General features: G+C 36.2%; 1 protein-coding gene across 1 annotated transcript in view; it reads left to right on the top strand.

Annotated features, from left to right (window-relative positions):
• EYS (EGF-like photoreceptor maintenance factor) overlaps positions 1-19519 on the top strand; it is a 1514868-nt gene that overhangs the window by 1476191 nt on the left and 19158 nt on the right. The window contains exon 38 of the mRNA XM_077903501.1: positions 7896-8068. Coding sequence (XP_077759627.1) covers positions 7896-8068 — 173 coding nt within the window. The remainder of the gene's footprint in view (positions 1-7895; positions 8069-19519) is intronic.

Genomic DNA, 19519 nt, shown 5'->3' on the forward strand with positions numbered 1-19519 from the left:
AGTGAGGCTCTGAAAAACTTTGAATAATATATTTTACATATATATATTTCGTATGAATAATTTATGTAAATAAATTATCATAAAGCCCTTGGGAGGAAAAACCATGTTTTCTGCTTTGTATTCACCTTGGTAACAGAGTAGAGCAGTATACCATACTTCTCCTTTGGTGAATATTTACTAAGCAACTGAATGATGTTTAAGTGATATTCAGACATAGAATATTAAATCTTCCATCATCTCACTTTCAGTTAACTTTTATATGTCAACGTTCATCTTAAACCTTAGAAGTCATAGGATTGCCTAATTACAAGAAAATTAAATTCTTCATGTTGAATATCTATTGTAACAAGAAAAAAATTAATCCATAGATGTCTCTGAGCTATAAAACTGGCAATAAAACTCAGTTTATCTGCAATTTAGAAATTTAAAACAGTTTCATTCTAAATGCACAGATGTAAAATAATTAGCTATATTAGTAAAATACTCCAATACTCAATTCTCGATTGCCATCGTGACCAGCTGCTACTCATATTTATAAAGTGCCTAACACTTTCTTCTGTGTTATCATCTCTCCATGTTTAGAGGCAGAAGAACTCACAAACTATTCTTTATGTATTAACAATTGAGGATAGCTAACATTTTTGGAATGGACTTAAGAAAACAGTTCTATATATAATATCAATGATTCCTCAGTATCTTTTGAATATTCTTAGCTTATTCAGTAGGTGCTTCTGCCGTTTGTCTGCTGATCTGCTTAATTTACAAATCCGTCTTACTTACATCCTCACTTCTCATCAAGTTGAAGAGCCGTATCACTAGATACTTAAAGGAAAAAAGCCCTTTTATCACTGCTGTCACCTCCAACTCTGTAGCTAAAAGAAGATTTTTATATGTTTCCATTAAACTATATTCTCCAGATGTCCCTATTCCCAATAATGGCACTATACTCTTTCAGTCATTTAATTTTGAAACCCCAAAGATTTCCATAGATTGAGAGACATAGAACAGCAGTTACATGCATGGGTTCCCTCACCCACAAATTGCCACACAATTTGCTTAACTCCTCTGTTCCTCAGGTTCCTCCTCTGCAACATGAGGAGATAATAGTATCCTCCTAATAGGATCGTAGGGAGGATTAAATGAATTAATACATTTAAAGTGCTAAGAAGAATGCCTGGGATATGGTAAGCCTCAGTAAATGTTTGCCATTACTATAACCTTTCATCTTTCAAACCAGCATTTACCAAATGTTTGTCACATCTGCTTCTACCTCTCCATCCTCAGAGCCATTTCCCTGCCCAGGGCTCTTTGCATCCATCCACTTCCTTGTCCCCCAGCTATGACTCATTCATTTACTTACCTATTTATTCCCCAGATGTTCAATGAAAAATTGCTATATGCCAGGAACTGTTGTAGGGCCTGGGACTGCAAAAGAGAGCAAAACAGACCTGATCTCTACCCCCATGCCATTAATGATATAGTGCAGGGATCAGCAAACTGTAGCCAATGGGCCAAATCTGATCCATTACCTGGTTTTGTAGATGAAGTTTAATTGGGATGCAGCCATGTCCATGCACTTGTGGCTTGTCTGTGGCTGCTCTCAACAGTGGGCAGAGTTGAACTGTTGCAACAGAGCCTGTATGGCTACAAAGCAAATTATATACTGCCAAAGTTTGCCAGCCCCTGTTCTAATGATAAAAATACAGTAAGATCTGGGGTGCCTGGGTGGCTCAGTTGGTCAGGTGTCTGACTCGATTTTGGCTCAGGTCATGATCTCAAGATCATGGAACCGAGCCGCACATTGGGCTCCATGCTCAATGGGGAGTCTGCTTGGGAGTCTCTCTCTCTCTCTCTCTCTCCCTCTCTCTCTCTCTCTCTCTCCTCCCTCCCCCCCCCCCCTCACGTGTGCTCTTTCTCTCACTCTCTCTCTGGGTGAATAAAGTCTTTAAAAAAAGATAGTAAGATCCCACTAAAGTTAAACTTCTATTAACTGTAGAGTTTATTGTTACACCATGGGGTCCTCTTACACTTACAAATTAATATTTTTAAAATATGCCTCATCAGTCATGTCAGGAGTCAACTTAAAATTGAACTTTCATGGGGTGCCTGGCTGGCTCTATCAGTAGAGTATGCGGCTCTTGATCTCGGGGTTGTGAGTTCAACCCTCATAGGGGTGTAGAGATTACTTAAAAATTAAAAAAAAAAAAGTTGAACTATCTCAGCCTGTTATTCAAAGCCCTTGAGCTCAAACCTCCTTTTCTAGCCTAATTTTCTACTGCCTTTCCCTCTTGATGCACTCATTTCATGTAGGCAAATCTCACTTCAGAAGCCTTCCCTGAATTCACTAAAATTGTTTAACTGTCCTTCCCATGGGCTCACATAGTATTCATCTTTGCACTTGTCACATTGTATTTAAATTGTCTGCTTACTAATCTGATCCTCTCAGAAAGAGCAAGTCCATGAGCACAGCGACAGACACTTAGCTTGTAAAAAATAATAGTAACAAACATTATTTAAATGAATGAATATCTACCTCTTCTTTGAGTTTTTTTCTGCTTTTTCCACTCTATGGACACCTCACCTCACATACACACACCTTTCCAAAACCCACATTTCCTCAAGGGAAGTAGTAAATACATGGTTAAAGGATGAAATGTTAATGAATTAATTTCAAGGCTTAGAAAAATATTGTCATCCAAACTAGAGAACAATGAATAAACAGATCTGAGACTTTTTATTATCTACCTTTCACAGGTTGCTAAAGAAGCCGGGAAGAGAACAAAAAGAAAATTTTGATCTTGCACAAAATCATTAGGGTGAAAATATCTCTTAAAATATAATGTAAGAAAATAATATATGGTATTTGAATGTAATTTTTTAAATCTTCAAATGCAGAGCTAACTGCTTCCGACCTGAAAATTCTGAGAGGAACAATATGAGAATTTATTTTATTTAAGAATTATTTTTTTCAAACAAGTTTATAACATCTGTATTATATTGTGTTTAGTGTGATTTAAGCTATATTTAATATAAAAATAAATATTTTACCTTTGTCATGTCTGTCTATAAGGCAATGAGATTAATTTTGGTCTTAGCTTTTTTTTCCCATGGTGATAAAAATAATCCACTAGATGGCGCAATTATCATAAAAAGTAATATAGTCATAAAAATTCTTACACCTTTATTTCTTTTATGAAATTGGTAAGTCAGTCTATTTTTGGCTTCTGTTTTCTTATTTTAGAATTTATTAAATAGAAAATCTGTCAATTTGAACAGGAGGAGAAAAGGAAATTTATTTTTAAAAAAATAACATTTACAGGAAAATAGCCAAAATGTCATACAGTTCATATCATGCCTTCCCTATGTCAGAAAGTAGTTGCAAAGGCATCTCGTGCTAACCTAGGAAGGCTCTACACATACCCTAAATTCCTAAATTCTAAACTTCATTGTACAGAATGCCACTTGAAACGTGTCGAGATGATCCAACCAAAGCAGTTTTTTCCATCTGAAGGACCGTAGGTACATTAAGAAGGTTGCACACAGTGGATTGTCGGTAGGGACGGTCCCTGCTGGGGGACAGCAGCGCCCCCACGTGAGTCATCCAAGCTCAGGCCACTGAGTGCAGGCCCACCTCTGGGAGCGCCGCAGGAGAGGACTGTGAGCCAGAAGACAGTCTATTTTTGTATTATAGTCCTTTACATATTTCATGCTTTTTGAACTCTTCAAACAATAACTAAAATCGATATGTAAATTTTAGCAATTTAAATCAGTATTTTGTTTTTCTCCATTTTGGACATAACCTTATGCAACTTTTCAAACTTTTTTTTTTTCTCTGCACAAACTTTGATACAATAATCATATAAATCTTTCATCAGGACTCAGCTAAATACCCTATTTAATGAAATGCCAGCATCCTCAGAAACTATTGTTTGCTTGTTTTTGACCATTATATGCATGTGCCTATGCCTCTTTCTGTAAGTTCCAAATAGACAAGAATTTTTGCTTTGAATTCCTCCCAGCACCAGAGTGTAACAGTACATTGGTGAGCATGTGGCGGTAATATGAATTTTGTTCCCTGAGTTTTCCCCATGCTGGTTTCTGGATCCTGGCAGCACTTGTCTGTGCTACTTACTTGGCTCCTCAGCCTATGCAGCCCAGTGGTGCTTTCCTCTAGCATACCCTCACCTCTGCCGAGGCCAGAGTTTATTCCTTACATGCCTTCTGCCCATCTGTTATGACCTATGATAGTGCTATGCACATAGTAAATAATAAAAAAAATTTAGTTGATAAAATGAATTTTGGTAAAGCATAAATGTGATTAGACTGCCAAATAATATAGGAAAATATAGGAGTTTGAAATGAATATGTTCTTAATAAATATGAATAGGCAAACACGGTCATTTTTATTTTAAGAAATAATAATTGGGTCAATAAAAAACAAGAAGCCTATAAAATATTGCCTATTTTTGAGCCTATATACATCTATTATTTCAGGAGCATTCTCATTCATTGATGAAGGGAATGTAAATTGGTACAATTATTATGGGGAGCAGGTTGGAATATGTGTCCAAAGCCTAGAAGTCATGATGATATTTAAATTTACCCCAAGGAAATGACCAATATGTGCACAAAGATTCAACTAGAAGAGTTTTATCACTGTAGTTTGTAGACAGTGAAAAATTAAAAACATAATATCTCACAAGTGACTATAAGGATAAAGTGTATCTTATCAAGTCAGTGAAATAACATTCAACCACTGAATGTGAGGTGTGAAAGAGAATTTAATGAATATGGAATAAAGAGTTCTGTTAGTGGAACTATGAGGTATTATACATCTTGAATGATCTTCCCAAATGAAAATGTTGAAATCTGAATAAAATATAAAGTGTATATATTCAGAACACTATTACCCAAAGGGACAGCAACACATCTATAGATCTCAAATTAATAAAAGCAAGACTCTAGAAAGTGAGCACCAAAGTTGGCTTTTGCCCTGAGTTCCTGCTAAAACGTGAAGCATGTATGACCTTACCCTTTGAGGGCTGCACAGGCTACAGTGGACCTGTTTTAAAAGCTAAGGACTGCCTAAGGTAGGGGATCTATTAGCAGACTCCTCCCAGGCCTGAGACTCCTATGAGCAACACCATCAATGGAAGAACAAAAGAAAAATAAGCCTTGTTATTAGACAAAGGGAAAGCAAGGAAATTTGGCTATCTTGAACTTGGGATTAATTTGAAGGGAAAGGTGTACAGAATAAAAGGCTAAGAATAGCCAAGACACTCTCAAACAGAAAAACAAGGTAGCAGAAAATTGCCGTTCTAGTCATCAAGACCTATTATAAAAGCAGATGAAATTAAGACAGTGTGATATTGAAAAAAAAAAAAAAAGACAGTGTGATATTGGTGCCAGTTTAGAAAAACAGGATAGAGAGGACCAGGACAGTGCACACATGGACAGGGCTCATGAGTGGGAAAGAATGAACTAGTCAATGAAGAAAAGCTAAAACTATTGGTCATCCATATGGAAATCTGTAACTGGATCTCTAACCCTACATGAAACAAAAAAATAATTTCAGATGTATTAAGATATAAATGTAAAAGGAAAAAAACTATAATAGTCTGAAGAGACAACATAAAATAATAACTTGCTAACCTCGAAATAGGGAAAGCTTTCTTAGATAAATTATTAAAAATGCAAACCATAAAAGAAAACATTGAAATTTCAACTACACAAAAAATAGGAACTTCTGTTCATCAGGTTATATGGTATGGACAGTTAATGCAGCAGCTACATGTGTCAATATGGGTGAATCCCAAAGATGTAATCTGGAATGAAAGACAGTAATATCATTACATTTATATAATGTTTTAAGAAAAGGAAAACTAAAAACTGTTTTCTTCTGGGAGTTTTACAGTTTTGGGCCTTACATTTAATTCTTTAATCCGTCTCAAGTTATTTTTTTTAAGTGGTTAAAATAGCGGTCTTGTTTCATTCTCTTACATGTAAATATCCAATTTTCCCAGCATTTTTAATGTTAAAATTTACTTAGAGGAAGTAGCTGAAAGATCCATGCCAAGTGCTAAAAAAAAGTCAGTCTTACCATGGTCAAGTGATTTTGATCTTCTTCTTTTGATTTAACCTCAATTTTATGAAGCTCTTACCTATTGGTAATGATGTTTGCAGAAAGAGTGTTCAATGTCCTTACTTCCCCCTCCCCATGACATATAATGTGCCATATAGGTTGCTATTGACAGATATTGTCATGTACTGGTTGACCCACCCAGTGCGGACTGCATGACCTGCCTTTAATCCTCAGAATCTGTAAGGATTCCTCCAGCCTAAATAAAAAATAAAACTGAAAATATTTCTGTTTTCTACCTGTCTTATCTTGACTTGCTCACTTTAGGAATTATACTATAGGTATAATGCATTCAACAACCCCAGCGGTGCTGTTAATGTCATCTGTGTCTATAGTTTGTCATTAAGCAAAAAACCATTGTAATGATCTGAGAACAAGTCAGTTTGACCCTGGTCTCATAGATATAGTCATAACGTAAATTTACTTTGTTGCTCGCTGTCTTTTTAAACTTGCTTAGGAGTCATCCTCTTCTTAGAATTGGATTAAAACATGGGAGGTCCATTGAAATTTCTGCTCCAGCTGAAACTAATAGACACTTTAATTTGCAAATACACTCTCAATTCATTAATTCAAAGGGTCCACTTCAAAATACTAACAACACTTCACTTTTCATGACTGCTGGCCTAAACTCAGCCAGGGTTTACCACATTAATGAAAGGTCTCTGAGAGAGGTGTGATCTGCTACTGCTGTCTTTTCCCAGTCTGGTGGTTGCTGACTCAGCGCCACGCACCGCATCCTGGAATGGACTTCCTTGACTTGCACCATTGTCTGATGGTTTAGTGCTCTCTGGGCCTGGAAGAGATAAAAAGCAAGCCTTTCTTTCATGTGCCCTTGGTATATAGGGTTGCCAGATTTAGGGGGGAAATACAAGACACTCAGATAAATTTGAATTCCAAATAGACAATAAATACTTTTTAGTATATCTCAAATGTTGCTTATCTGAAATTCAAACACTTCATGGGACATACTGAAAAAGTGTTCATTGTCTATCTGACTTTTAAATTTAATCAGAAGCCTTACATTTTATTTGGCATCTTTACATTTAGTGGGTCCACCACTCTCCTGTTGAGCTCCCTCCATATCACTCTCTAAATCCAGACACAGTCTGTCTTCAAAATAGGAAGTCTCCTTTACCTCTCAGATTCTGGCCCTGCTGTATACTGTCTGCCTGTCACTGCTGAGGTCTCTTCAGCTACGAAGATACCCTCTGGGCAAGATCCCTTTTACATGTCCCCATGCTGATCCTAACTCAGAGTGCCCAGCCCATCCCTGGGTGTCACTGCCATCTGCCTTGCCTCTGGAGGGGTTCACATTTCCTTTTGCAGCCCCAGGAGCTAGACTTACATGTTCACCAATGTGGGGGAACATAAATTGAGCTGAACTTCTTTTCTGCTAGGATCAAGATTAAGAGGCAGTGACTGTTCACAGCCTCTCCCTGGGTGGTGAGGTCAGGCAGGGAGAAGGACTTACAATGCTGTTCTCTACGAAGCAATGATTCTCTAAAACTTCCTACAATTTCCATGTGCTGAACCTTTTTTTTTTTATTTTTATGTGAAGCCCAGTAATCCTATAATCAGTCATTAGGCCTTTCCCTCAACAGTTTGGCTCTTGGTAGCTTGAATCACAATTTGCTTTGATATACAAAATCTCTTCTATCTTGGGACCTCAGTCAAAACTCCCAATGTAACATCAGCAAGTGTATATCCATCTCTATTCAAATGCTCAAATCATGTGACCTTCTTTCTCAACCTACAGCTGCGACTGTCCCACCGGGTGGAAAGGAGAATTCTGCACAGAGGCAGTTTCCACCTGTGACCCTGAACATGACCCTCCACACCACTGTAGCAGAGGAGCAACTTGTGTTCCGTTGCTTCATGGATACACCTGTTACTGCCCTCTGGGAACCACTGGAATCTACTGTGAACAAGGTAAGGCAAAATTCCAACTCTTGATTGTTCATAAATTAACTAAGTCCATGTCCTTTCGGAAAAGTGAAATTAAGAATATGTAATAATCCTCAACTTGCATAAGATCTGGATTTCCTCCACATTACACGCACACTGTAGGGTGAAAGGGAGTAGGCGGGATAGGGCAGTCTCATTCTATCCATCATAAATAGAGATGAACCAAAGTCATTTCTCTGCTGTGCCGCTTGTAGCCTAATAGCACAAACTCATCTTCATGGACTACCACTCAGCTAACACTGGCAGGAGAAGGAATGTGTTTCTCCACTGCCTATTATCCTCGAACTGCAAGCGAAAACTCTATGCTACATTTCATGCTTTCATCTCCTCCTATAACTTCCCTGACCACCTTCCCCTATCCCTGCCCTTATAGGCAAGATTGATGAGAGGGTTAATAAAACACTGCCATCTTCAAATCTCCTCAATCACAGCATAATCTTCTGATAAAGCTCTAGGAACACTAGGACAAGAGAACCCCTGAGGTGAACAAGTGACCACAAACTCAAAGTCTAAAAGGGGACATCATAAATGATGGGGATCTTCAGTCTATGGTGAAAATTAGGAAAGTATATGTTGTTGAATATCTGAAGTTCTGCATCTTCCAAAAATCAATACTGCATATTTCATTTTGTCATATTTGGTGTAGTTCTAAATATCACAACAAAATTCAAATAAAAGATCCCCATGACATCATGCTCAGAGTTCTAAAAATTTAGTTGTGTAACAGGCCCAGTCATGGTACTATAAGGCTAATGGAATGGCCTGACTGAACCTGCCCAGCCAGTCAGTATCCAGATGCACAATCCAAGTGGGTCCCACTCCTACTTCAGTTTGCTACCACCTGCTGGCTGCTGTCCTTTTCAGTTTAAGTATCACTAGGGGTGATTGTGGGTCTTGGGACTGTCTGGGACTTCAGAACAGTGTGGCAGAGAATCCAAGAAACTCATGGTTAAGGAATCTCAAGAGATTAAGCCGGAAAATAGGGGGTCATGGAGTTTTACCTGAGATTAGATAATCTACTATTACTCTCTCCCACCGCACCCTCTACCTGGAAGATAAAACCTTAGCCTCTACTTCCCCTATTTAGGAACAAAGGTTGGTATAGAAGGAGTACAGGAGCCAGCCACCAATTGTGTTGTATAGACACATAATTTGTGGGGTTATCATAATATCATATTCCTATGTGTGGAAAGAACAAATTTAATCTCTCTCAGATCACTTTATCATATACACTAATGCAAATATTTCTTATCCTATATTCTTTGAGATTGTATGTGTGTTTAGCTCTCCTCCAAAAGTCAAAAGTGTTGACAAATGGAAGACATTGGAGGTTTAAAATACTAGTGATTTAGTGACAGAAACTTTTAATCATGTCACAAGGTGTAACTGAAATAATGAGATGGAGTTTTGTGTCTGGCTTATTATGGAAATCAGTCTTTTTCATAATGACATTAGAGACAGATCTTGATCTTTTAAAAATGGCAGTTCTTAGTTCCTGGAATATGCCACACTCCATCCTGGAATAGCAGTTTTTCTCATACTCTTTCCTCTGCCTAAAATGTTCTCATCTGCCCCTCTACAGTCAGCTAACACTTATTTATCCTTCAGGTTTCAATTTCAGACCTTACTTTTCTAGAGAAGCCTTCCTTGATTCTCTGTCATAGAAGTGAGGGCAGTGACCATGCCTATTTTTGTTTACTGTTAAATCTCTAACACCCATCATATAGTGCAGAGCAAAAAGAAAAAAAAGATGATAGATAGATAGATAGATAGATAGATAGATAGATAGATAGATGTATCTGCTATATACATTTCAACTTACTGGTTCTAAAATAATAAAAACGGATTGTAATAGTTTTCAAGCAATAGTTCTTGACTGTAGTGAACAGCAAAGTACTCAAAATTTTATCAAGATAGTGTACCTCTATTACTCCCAGAAAGATAGCCATTAGAAACTGAAAGAAATAATAGAAGAAGTTAACATAAGGGCTAGTAACTAACAATAGGGCAAGATAGATTTTTGAAGCTTAAAAGCTCAAATGATGAAAACCTGGGGGGGTTAACCCAGGGTTTGTTTGGGTTGTGTGTGCATATAAATAGGTTATATAGAGAAATGGCAGATTGAGATGATAGATAAAGACAGAAATAGTGATAGCAATAAAGTTATTTCATAGAGAGTCTACAAAGTATGATAAAAGCTGTCAGAAAAATTGTATCATCCTCATAGAATTCTGAACAGAGTTGACTACTGATATACCCTGCTATGCTATAAAATGAGTTTGACTCATTTAAAAAAAATAAGTCATAAAAAATTGTATCATAAATGCAGTTTTTTTGACAGGAAAAAATATTATGTGGGGGGTGGGACCATAGATTCTAAATTCTCAATTGAAAGTCATCTTCTATAGTAATTTTTATATTAAAGTTGATTTTAAGAACTATAAACTGTATTTTAAGAACTATAAACTGTATTTTTGGTGGAAATAATGAAGAGAGTTTAATCCAAATGACAGAGAAAATTTTTAAAAAAGATTTTATTTATTTATTCATGAGAGACACAGAGGGAGAGAGAGAGGCAGAGACACAGGCAGAGGGAGAAGCAGGCTCCCTGTGGGGAGCCTGATGCGGGACTTGATCCTGGGACACAGGAACATGCCCTGAGCCAAAGAGGGGGACACCAGGATCACACACTGAGCCGAAGGCAGATGTTCATCCACTGAGCCACCAAGTCATCCTGACAAAGAGAAACTTTAAGTCTAATTTTAAGTCTGTTTTTTTCATCTCCATTGACCCATTGACTTGGCAATTTTCCAAAATAGTAGCTATGGTACTAAAAGTTAATTTAAAAAACAAAACAAAACAAAACAAAACAAAATAAAGAGCAGATAGCAACCAGGCCTCTGAAACCAGGCAGCAGTGCACTACTGTGTCTTGCCAATGGCTGCATTTTTCTAAATACCAGACAGCTCTTTTCCCAGTTGCATCATAACCAGTATCCCATAATTTCTACTCAGTATGGGCACCTAGAATTGGGATTCAATTCACCTTTATTGTACTTATAAACTGCTATAAAAATTATCAATGAATTCAGTACCAGCATCCTTAAACTTACAAATGCCTAAGATGTCCTCTTTTCCTTCTTCTTTTCTATTTTCCCATTCCAAGAAACCTTAAGTCTTAGAAGGAAAATTAATTTGACTATACATGGAGCCTCTGACTTACAGCTTTCACACCTACCTAGTTTTATGACCATCTTTATTGTAAATAAAGCCCCCCAAGAATCAAAACTCATGCTTGTAATCTCTGAGTGACAAGAACAAGATGCAATTGATTGGCAAATCCAATGACACTGGAGAGGGGAGGAATGGTAAAAGGGTAGTCACTTGCCTCAAGATACAGTCAAGCATTAGTAACCTTTGTTCTTTTCTCCTTCCCTTGGAGAACTGCTTATAGTATGGATTATTCACTAATTTAGTAAGATTGTTTACTAGTTCCAGACCAAGTGCGGGGAATACTCCCTTAAGAAGATAGACAGCTGCCCTGCCTCATAGAATTTACATTCTAATAGGGGGAGGCAAGCAAACACCATATCCACCAATCAGTGAGGAAAAATACAGATTGAGTTAATGCCAGAAAGGAAATAAAGAGGAAGAGGAGATAAAAAGTCATTGGACGAGTACATTTTAGTTGGGATCGTCAAGAAAGGACTCTGTAAGTAGGGACATTTGAGCTAACATCTGGTGAGAATTAGCCATGTGTGAAGGCATGTGGGATAAATACTCTAGGCAGTGGCTAAACCTAGAAACAGGAAAATAGGGACACCTGGGTGGCTCAGTCCGTTCAGGTCATTATTCTATGTCCTGGGATTGAGTCCCATAGGCTCTCTGCTCAGCAGGGAATCTGCTTCCCCTTCTCCCCCTCTCCTCATTTGTGCTCTCTCTCTCTCTCTCGCTCTCGCTCTCGCTCTCTTGCTCTCTCAAATAAATAAAATCTTTTTTAAAAAATTAAAAAAACAACAACAGGAAAATAATATTACATATTTGAGTGAGAGAAAGGCAGCCAGTATTCCCAGAATGGGAGATAGTATTATAAGATGAATTTGGAAAGGCAAGCAGAAGTCAGATCACATAGAGTCTTGGAAAACATGGTAAAGAATTTTAATTTCATGCTAACAAAATAATAAGCCTGTGAAGACTATGAGCAGGAGTCTAAGAAGCAGAAAACTTGCATCCTGATGTTTCCAGTAACTAGTGATTTTGTTTCTGTTGTATCTTTTAACTCTCTGAGCCTCGATTTCATTATCTATAAAGTGGCAATCATAAGTGTGCCACCTATTTTCCATCTGCCCCCCATTCCTGGTACTACTCTCACCTCTCTCCCTCTGCTCTGTATTCCCAAGGCCTTCCCAAAGGATTACATCAATGGGCTCCCATGTAGTCTGCCTCCAGTTGAATTTAGCCAAAGGAAGTCACCAACAGGCCATCAGAGGACAGAAGAGCGAGACAGAGTTATTTATTTCCTTAGAAATAAACTTCCTTGCCACTAGGTCATCAAAATTTCCTTTATCCAAGGACACAGTGTCTGTCAGGAGATTCTTACCTACTCCAATTTTAGGCCTAGGAGTAGAAACAGTTCCCTATTGAGACTAACCCCAGGGCAACACCCTGTATCCTATAATTTCCATAAACCCTGCCCACATCTTTGTAAATGGTCTTTCCATTCCCTTATTTTCAGACTACTCTATTTGAGCATATCATCTGTTCACTGCCAGGACCCTCACTGATATAATAAGTATTATTTTGTCTACCTTACAAAATTCATAGGAGGTAACATATAAAAAAGTTATTTATTAAGTATAAAGTACTATAAAATATAGAGTATTATTTTTCCTCTTGTTCTCAAGATCCAAAATTGAGACCAACATTCTTAATAAAATAATTCAGCTCTATTATGAACTAAATATACATCTTGGTATAGGGAGTTCCAGGAATGTAAAGTCATAGAACATTACCAATCATCTTCTAGTCCCACCGTATCAGTTTTAAATGAGGAGACTAATGCTCAGAGAAATTAAATAATGTATCAAAAATCTCAGAATCAAGTCTCTGGACTCTCAATCCAATATTAGTAGTTGCTTAATAATTAATTAATATTAATACAGTAGATCATCAATGAGTTCAAAAATACTCTATTTCTAGATGTTAGCAGTCCCTTATAATAGCCATTCCAGAACTAAATGTAGTATAGGAACTAACGATATAGAGGTAACATATTTATCAACAACTATCATACTCCAGTTATCTAAGAAAACCTAATAAAAGGGCAGTATGATCATTAAAATTCAAATAACTTCAAAAGTAAAGTTGGTATTTAAATGAGTCATCAAAAGCTAGGATTGAAAAGAACCTTAAATATCACTTAATCCCAACTCTTCTACTTTGAAAGAGGTAAAAATCAAAACTCTGGATTAATGGTACTGAAAATATAAGCCTTCACACTGCCAATCCAGTGAGTGTCCCATGATACTGTATTGTTTATACTTCATAATCAATACATAAAAACTACCAGTCACATGAAATAAATGGAATCCTGTGCAGCTTGTGACATGTAAAACTGGTTAATAAGATGCCCTTGTCCCAGCATTTTAAGTAGTCTTAAGCATTTTAAAATATAAGTGTGTATCTGAGAAGAGTGGTGGGGGAAATTTTTATCCCAAGGTTACAATTTAAGTAGTGAAATTTGACTTTGTCTATCCCTTACTCTTAAGATGTCTGACTGAAGGGAAAAAGTGATCTTTCAAATCCCTTAAAACATTTACCTATAACTGACAGAAAGAAAAATCCATCTAAGGACAAGAGAAGGAGAATTCCTGATTGGCATAACTTTTCTTTTCACTATGGCCTCACCCCAAACTCCTTAGGAATTCCACTGAGGTATGGTGCTGTGGTAAGTAAAATATTAACAGGCCACTTGAATTCAATGGCTTTTAGGATCATAGCCACCAAAAATGATTCAAAATATCTGAGCCTGGTTCAGAAGTGCAAGAATCCACAATGTTCACATTGCCTGGCTGACAACCCAGCTCAGATGTGTGTTTTTTAAACACTGAGGGAACCTAAACCAGCTTTAAAGATTAAACTGAAGATAAAGAAGGATGGTCAGCAAGCAATGGCATCTGGGTTTGACAGTACACAGAACTATTGATCTTAACCTAAAAAGAAATAACAGTTTAGGGTAAATATTTTGCAATCTAGTTTAGTCATTAAAATATTCTATTTCTAGCAGAATTCTGGTTTACAATTATTTTGCAAGATAGGCAATATGCCCAGTTACTTTCCTTATTCACTCAAAGCTTGTTCATTTGCTCTTTTTTTTTTTTTTTCTGTTGTAGCTTGTAGCTGTATTTCCTGTTAGAATCTATGGTTTACAACTACACATATAACCTTTACTGAATCATAAAATCTCTCCTCTCCATTTATTTTCCCCATATTATTGGTAAATTGCTTTTTTTCTTGGAATACTTTTATACCACTAAATTTTAGCTATTGCATATTGTTGACATTTAGCCAAATGAGATTCTGTAATATGTGTGTTTTTAACTTTTAGCCTGGAAAATACTGAAAATGTTTTCATTTTTCTTACATTCTTTCCATTCCTAGTGCAATTTTTGTCCACCCATTTCTCATTCCCTTAGGTACAGAAACCCACTCACATGCTGGCATTTTGAATGAAAAGGCAAACGTTCAAGCTACTTAGACCATCTTGATGCCAAGGATACTTTATGGCCCACTAAGCCCTAGGTTTCATTGAAATTAATTCAAGCTAATGGAGAAGCTCAGTTCTTCAAGCTTTCCTGACACATGGGGTGCTTTCCAGCCAAGTCTTTGGTTTTTCTGATAGTAGAGAAAATAGGCCACAGCACTTATAGATGACAATTTCAGGAATCGTTACTGTTTGTCTATGTTCAGATGCTCCTTTCCAGATGTATTTAGCCATCTGGGAGTAGAGTAGGTAATTCACAAGCTTTCTTCATAGAAAAAAACGGGTTTTATTCTTTATTTCCCCTATTTTCAATCCCATCTTGACAGTTAATAGAATGTGGTTACATGTTTACTAGATCCTCCTCTATCTGTAGAATTTTGTAATACTTGTAAAAACTAAATAGGAACTAGCTATAATTCCTAGGAACACACATTTTAGTTCTTTAGTCTTCTTTCTGTGTTCTTTAATACAACCTGCTAAATCATAAATGAAACTCAGCGAGGAAGTGAATTATATGAAACAATTCTAAGGTTTATATGAACATTAAGCTTTCCAGGTGTCTAAAAGAATAGAAGTTGCAGGTGAATCTTAGTAGAAAGAAACAAACACAACTACTTTTTCCCAACCTTGGACTTTAGGCAAGTAACTTAATTTTCCTGAACATTGTGTTTCTCAAGTGTGAAAAGAGAATATGTCAAAATCTCTGGGGGAAATTTTTGGCCAAAGTTTGGGGAGAGTCCATACTCTTTGTCAAGTCCTAAATTAATGATTATTCATTTTTATAAGGTAGTGAGTGAAAGGTTAAAAACTCTTGAGACAGACATCTATAAGAGGTTTTTCTTCAACAAAGTCCTTCTTATTTTCTATTCAAGATAACATTAAGTAATGAACAAAAAGCACTCACATTACATTTGCAGCTTTACTACTACTGTACTACTACTACTGTTTCCTCCCTTGAAATGTTTCACATGTTGAAACATAAACCCTGTCCCCCACCTAAAGAAGGCAGCAAAACAATAAATTGATTAATTAACTAATTAATTAATTAATTTTAAAAGTTTGTTTAGTCACTTTCTATGGACAGGACTTCGTTGCCTCCCCACCCCACCCTGAGGCAGGTTTGCCTACCTTTTAATCTGAAATGATTAACAGTGATAAGATACAACCATAAACTTTACCTTCCAATTTGGGGAGCTAATAGGTAGGCTCCCTCCTGTTTCCAATAATAATACTGAAAAGTGACAAACTACAAGTTTCATGATCATGAAAGATATAAAGAAATATTATTTCATTTTCTTCTTTTGATAAAATCTGTATAATTTATGTTAAAAAAATTTAAAAAGCAAACTCTCCTGTACCATGTTATTCTAGTGACCAAGGAATATCATATGACAAATGGTCAAGAAAGCCCTATGGTCTGAGAGGCGGAATTGGCTAAGAGTCTCCTAATACGGCTTCATAAAGTTTATGATGGGAACTCATTGAAGTAAAAAGTCCAGGACAAAAAAAAAAATGTCCAGGACAGTACCTGGCACCCAAGAAAAACTCCATTAGTAATTAGCCCCTCCTACAGAGGAAGAAAAATGTATTAGATTACAGTTGTGTTAAATACAAGCCAAGTCCTCATAGACATTTTGAACATTTTCATTTTTAAAATATGGGTTAGTTTTAAATAGATTCTTAAGTCAAAATATTTTAAACCTCCTAGTGTGAAAAAAACAGTCATTTTATTATATAAAAGATGTTTAAAAATATTTCACCATTATGATCAACATAGTTGACATAAACTTTTCAAAATGACTGAACAAAGTATTTTTTTAAAAAATTCGTTCTCTGTAGGAGTATGGCTGATTATTAAATGTTTAAAAAATATATTTATTAGAAGATACTCAGGCCACACGAAGAGATCAAAGCACTGTCAGACTCTCCTTTGAAAGAGTCAACAATTTAATAAGCCACCAGGCAAAAGTCTGTGACAATCAAATCAAAATATATATAATTGAAATCACAGTTCAGGGAAAAGAGGAAGAAATATCCCAGAGGATTGACTGTTTTAATTGCTAAACAATGATGCAATATGTGCATTATATCCTGCTACTAAGGATTGAATAGGCATTAGAAAGCAATGGAATTAAAGTAGGTATCAAAAAATAGGTAAGATTTGGATAGACTCAAATAGGATGATAAGGTAGTTTTCCTAAGAATGAGAGCCACTAGGAAAGCATACGGAAGAATCGAAGAATGCACTTGCAAATGTGAGTAAACCTCTTCATCTGAAAAGGGAATGCCAGATAAAGTCTAAATTATTAAAATACCTCTGAGAAAGAAAGGAAGAGACAAGTGTAAGGCACAATGGATTGAAAAGTCATCAGGGGATGCTTACTGAGCTGGAGGGTGTGCCTTTCACATCAATGATGCTCAATTACATTTGTGAAGTACATGGTGATTATCCAAGGTTTATAATGTGGATGGCATATGCATATAATCAATATAGTCTCCCAGACCTTCAAATAAGCCTTTGGGACTCCTGAAACATCCATAAATCTTCCTACACAAGTTACCTGATTCAATGGCTTGTTTTATTATTTATGACACTCCAAGTAGCATAAGAAAGAGCTCACAATAAAAAAAAATATATATATACATATGTATATGTATATATGTATTTGAAAAGTAGTCAAGATAGTGGTAGAAATATAAAATCTGTCCTCTCAAGGAAAGAAAAGAAAGAGAAAAGAGGGAAGAGAGGGGATAATTGACATGCAGAGGGACAAAAAGAAAACACCGAGCAACACAAGACAAAACTAAAGTCTAAAACATGGTATGCAGCTGAATGTAAAACTAACTTTAGATTTCCTGGAATTCAAAACATAAAACACAAAGGTTGCTACTCAATTATTGCCTAATAAAAGAAAGCATACCGGTAAGTCATCACATTAAGGACAAAGAATTGTGTCCTAATATAAAACATATTGAGCAAGCTCCAATTTTTTAAAAAAATTAAACAGCAATATATATATTTGATGACAATTTTCTAGAAAATGAAGAGACAGGGGATCCCTGGTGGCTCAGCGGTTTAGCAGCTGCCTTTGGCCCAGGGTGTGATCCTGGAGACTCGGGATTGAGTCCCACATCAGGCTCCCCGCATAGAGCCTGCTTCTCCCTCTGCCTATGTCTCTGCGTCTCTCTCTCTCTCTTTCTCTCTCTCTCTCTCTGTGTCTCTCAAGAATAAATAGATAAAATCTTAAAAAAAAAAAAAGAAAATGAAGAGACATTATGTATATGGGCATTTATCATACTGACACACAATAAAGGCTAAGGGTATAATATAAAGTTATAGTTCCATATAGATAATTATGCCAAAGCTACATGAATAAAGAATTCTAATGATGTGGCATGTTTCTGGGATAATACTAATCCTTAAAAATATTATTTAACATTTTCTTTAAACCATCGCTTTTTTTAAAACATTTTATCTAATTACTTGAGAGAGAGACAGAGAACAAACAGTGGGAGGGGCAAAGGGAGAGAGAGAAGCAGACTCCCTATTGAGCAGGAAGCCTGATGCGGGGCTCAATCCCAAGACCCGGAGATCATGACCTGAGTCAAAGGCAGAGACTTAACTGACTGAGCCACTCAGGTGCCCCTAAACCATTGCTTTTAAATATAAATTATATCAGCAAAGTTTTTGATAGTCAAGGCAAAGCAAAAAATTAAAAATTAAGATCTCTGTAAAGAGTCTAGGTATACTGGTTATTAATTGAATTATATGTTATTACATGCTTTATTTCATTTACATGCTTTATTTTTCAGATTTAAGTGACAAAGCTGGTGTTTTCATGTGAAAATTAAAGTTTAGCTAGGCATCAATTCAAACCCCCAAATTCTCCAAAAACCAGGGAGTAGAACACCTTGTCCTAAAAGATTTTAATAGCAAGAATCACCAGATGTCGCTAAGTATCATAAAACAATCTTGTGATTTTTATAGAATACTTAATTTCTAAGCAACACTCCATCTTAATGGGCCTCCAAAGATCATTTAGAACCAAATCGCCATTCAAATAACTAAATGAGTTAAACAATTAAATAGTGTTATTCAGCATTATCCATATGGGTGCTAAAGAAAGTCTGCCTAAAGGAATGATTTTACTTTTTTAGTAATTGATACTTAACCATTCCTTCTGTTAGCAATTAGCCAACAGGTTCAATTGCTCATTCATACCACTCCCATAAGACTCTAGTAATGATCCAGCAAAGAGAAAGGATGTTTAGCTTCCATTTTTGCTATAATAACAAGGTGTATAATTAACCTAAAATTTGTCCAGCTGCTTAAGTTGATATGGACAGGTAAATACTTAAGATTTCACATAGTTAAGGATGGAAAAAAAGTTACCTCCATCCATTAGATTATAACAAGTTAAGAAGCTACACTGAAGTCATATGCACTTACCCATAGACCTAAGAGGTAAATAATAGATTAATAAATACTATAAAAAGTCTTAAATTATTTTTATTTTGTTGTCTTTACTAACTGAATAGAACATAGCTATGGTACAGTAGAAAAACTGTGGCTAAAATCAAAATATTTTGCATTAAACATAATGAAATTGAAAGTATAACATGGAGAGCCCTGAATCTATTTGCTGAGAACAC

Source organism: Canis aureus, chromosome 7, assembly GCF_053574225.1.
Source record: "Canis aureus isolate CA01 chromosome 7, VMU_Caureus_v.1.0, whole genome shotgun sequence".
NCBI lineage: Eukaryota > Metazoa > Chordata > Mammalia > Carnivora > Canidae > Canis > Canis aureus.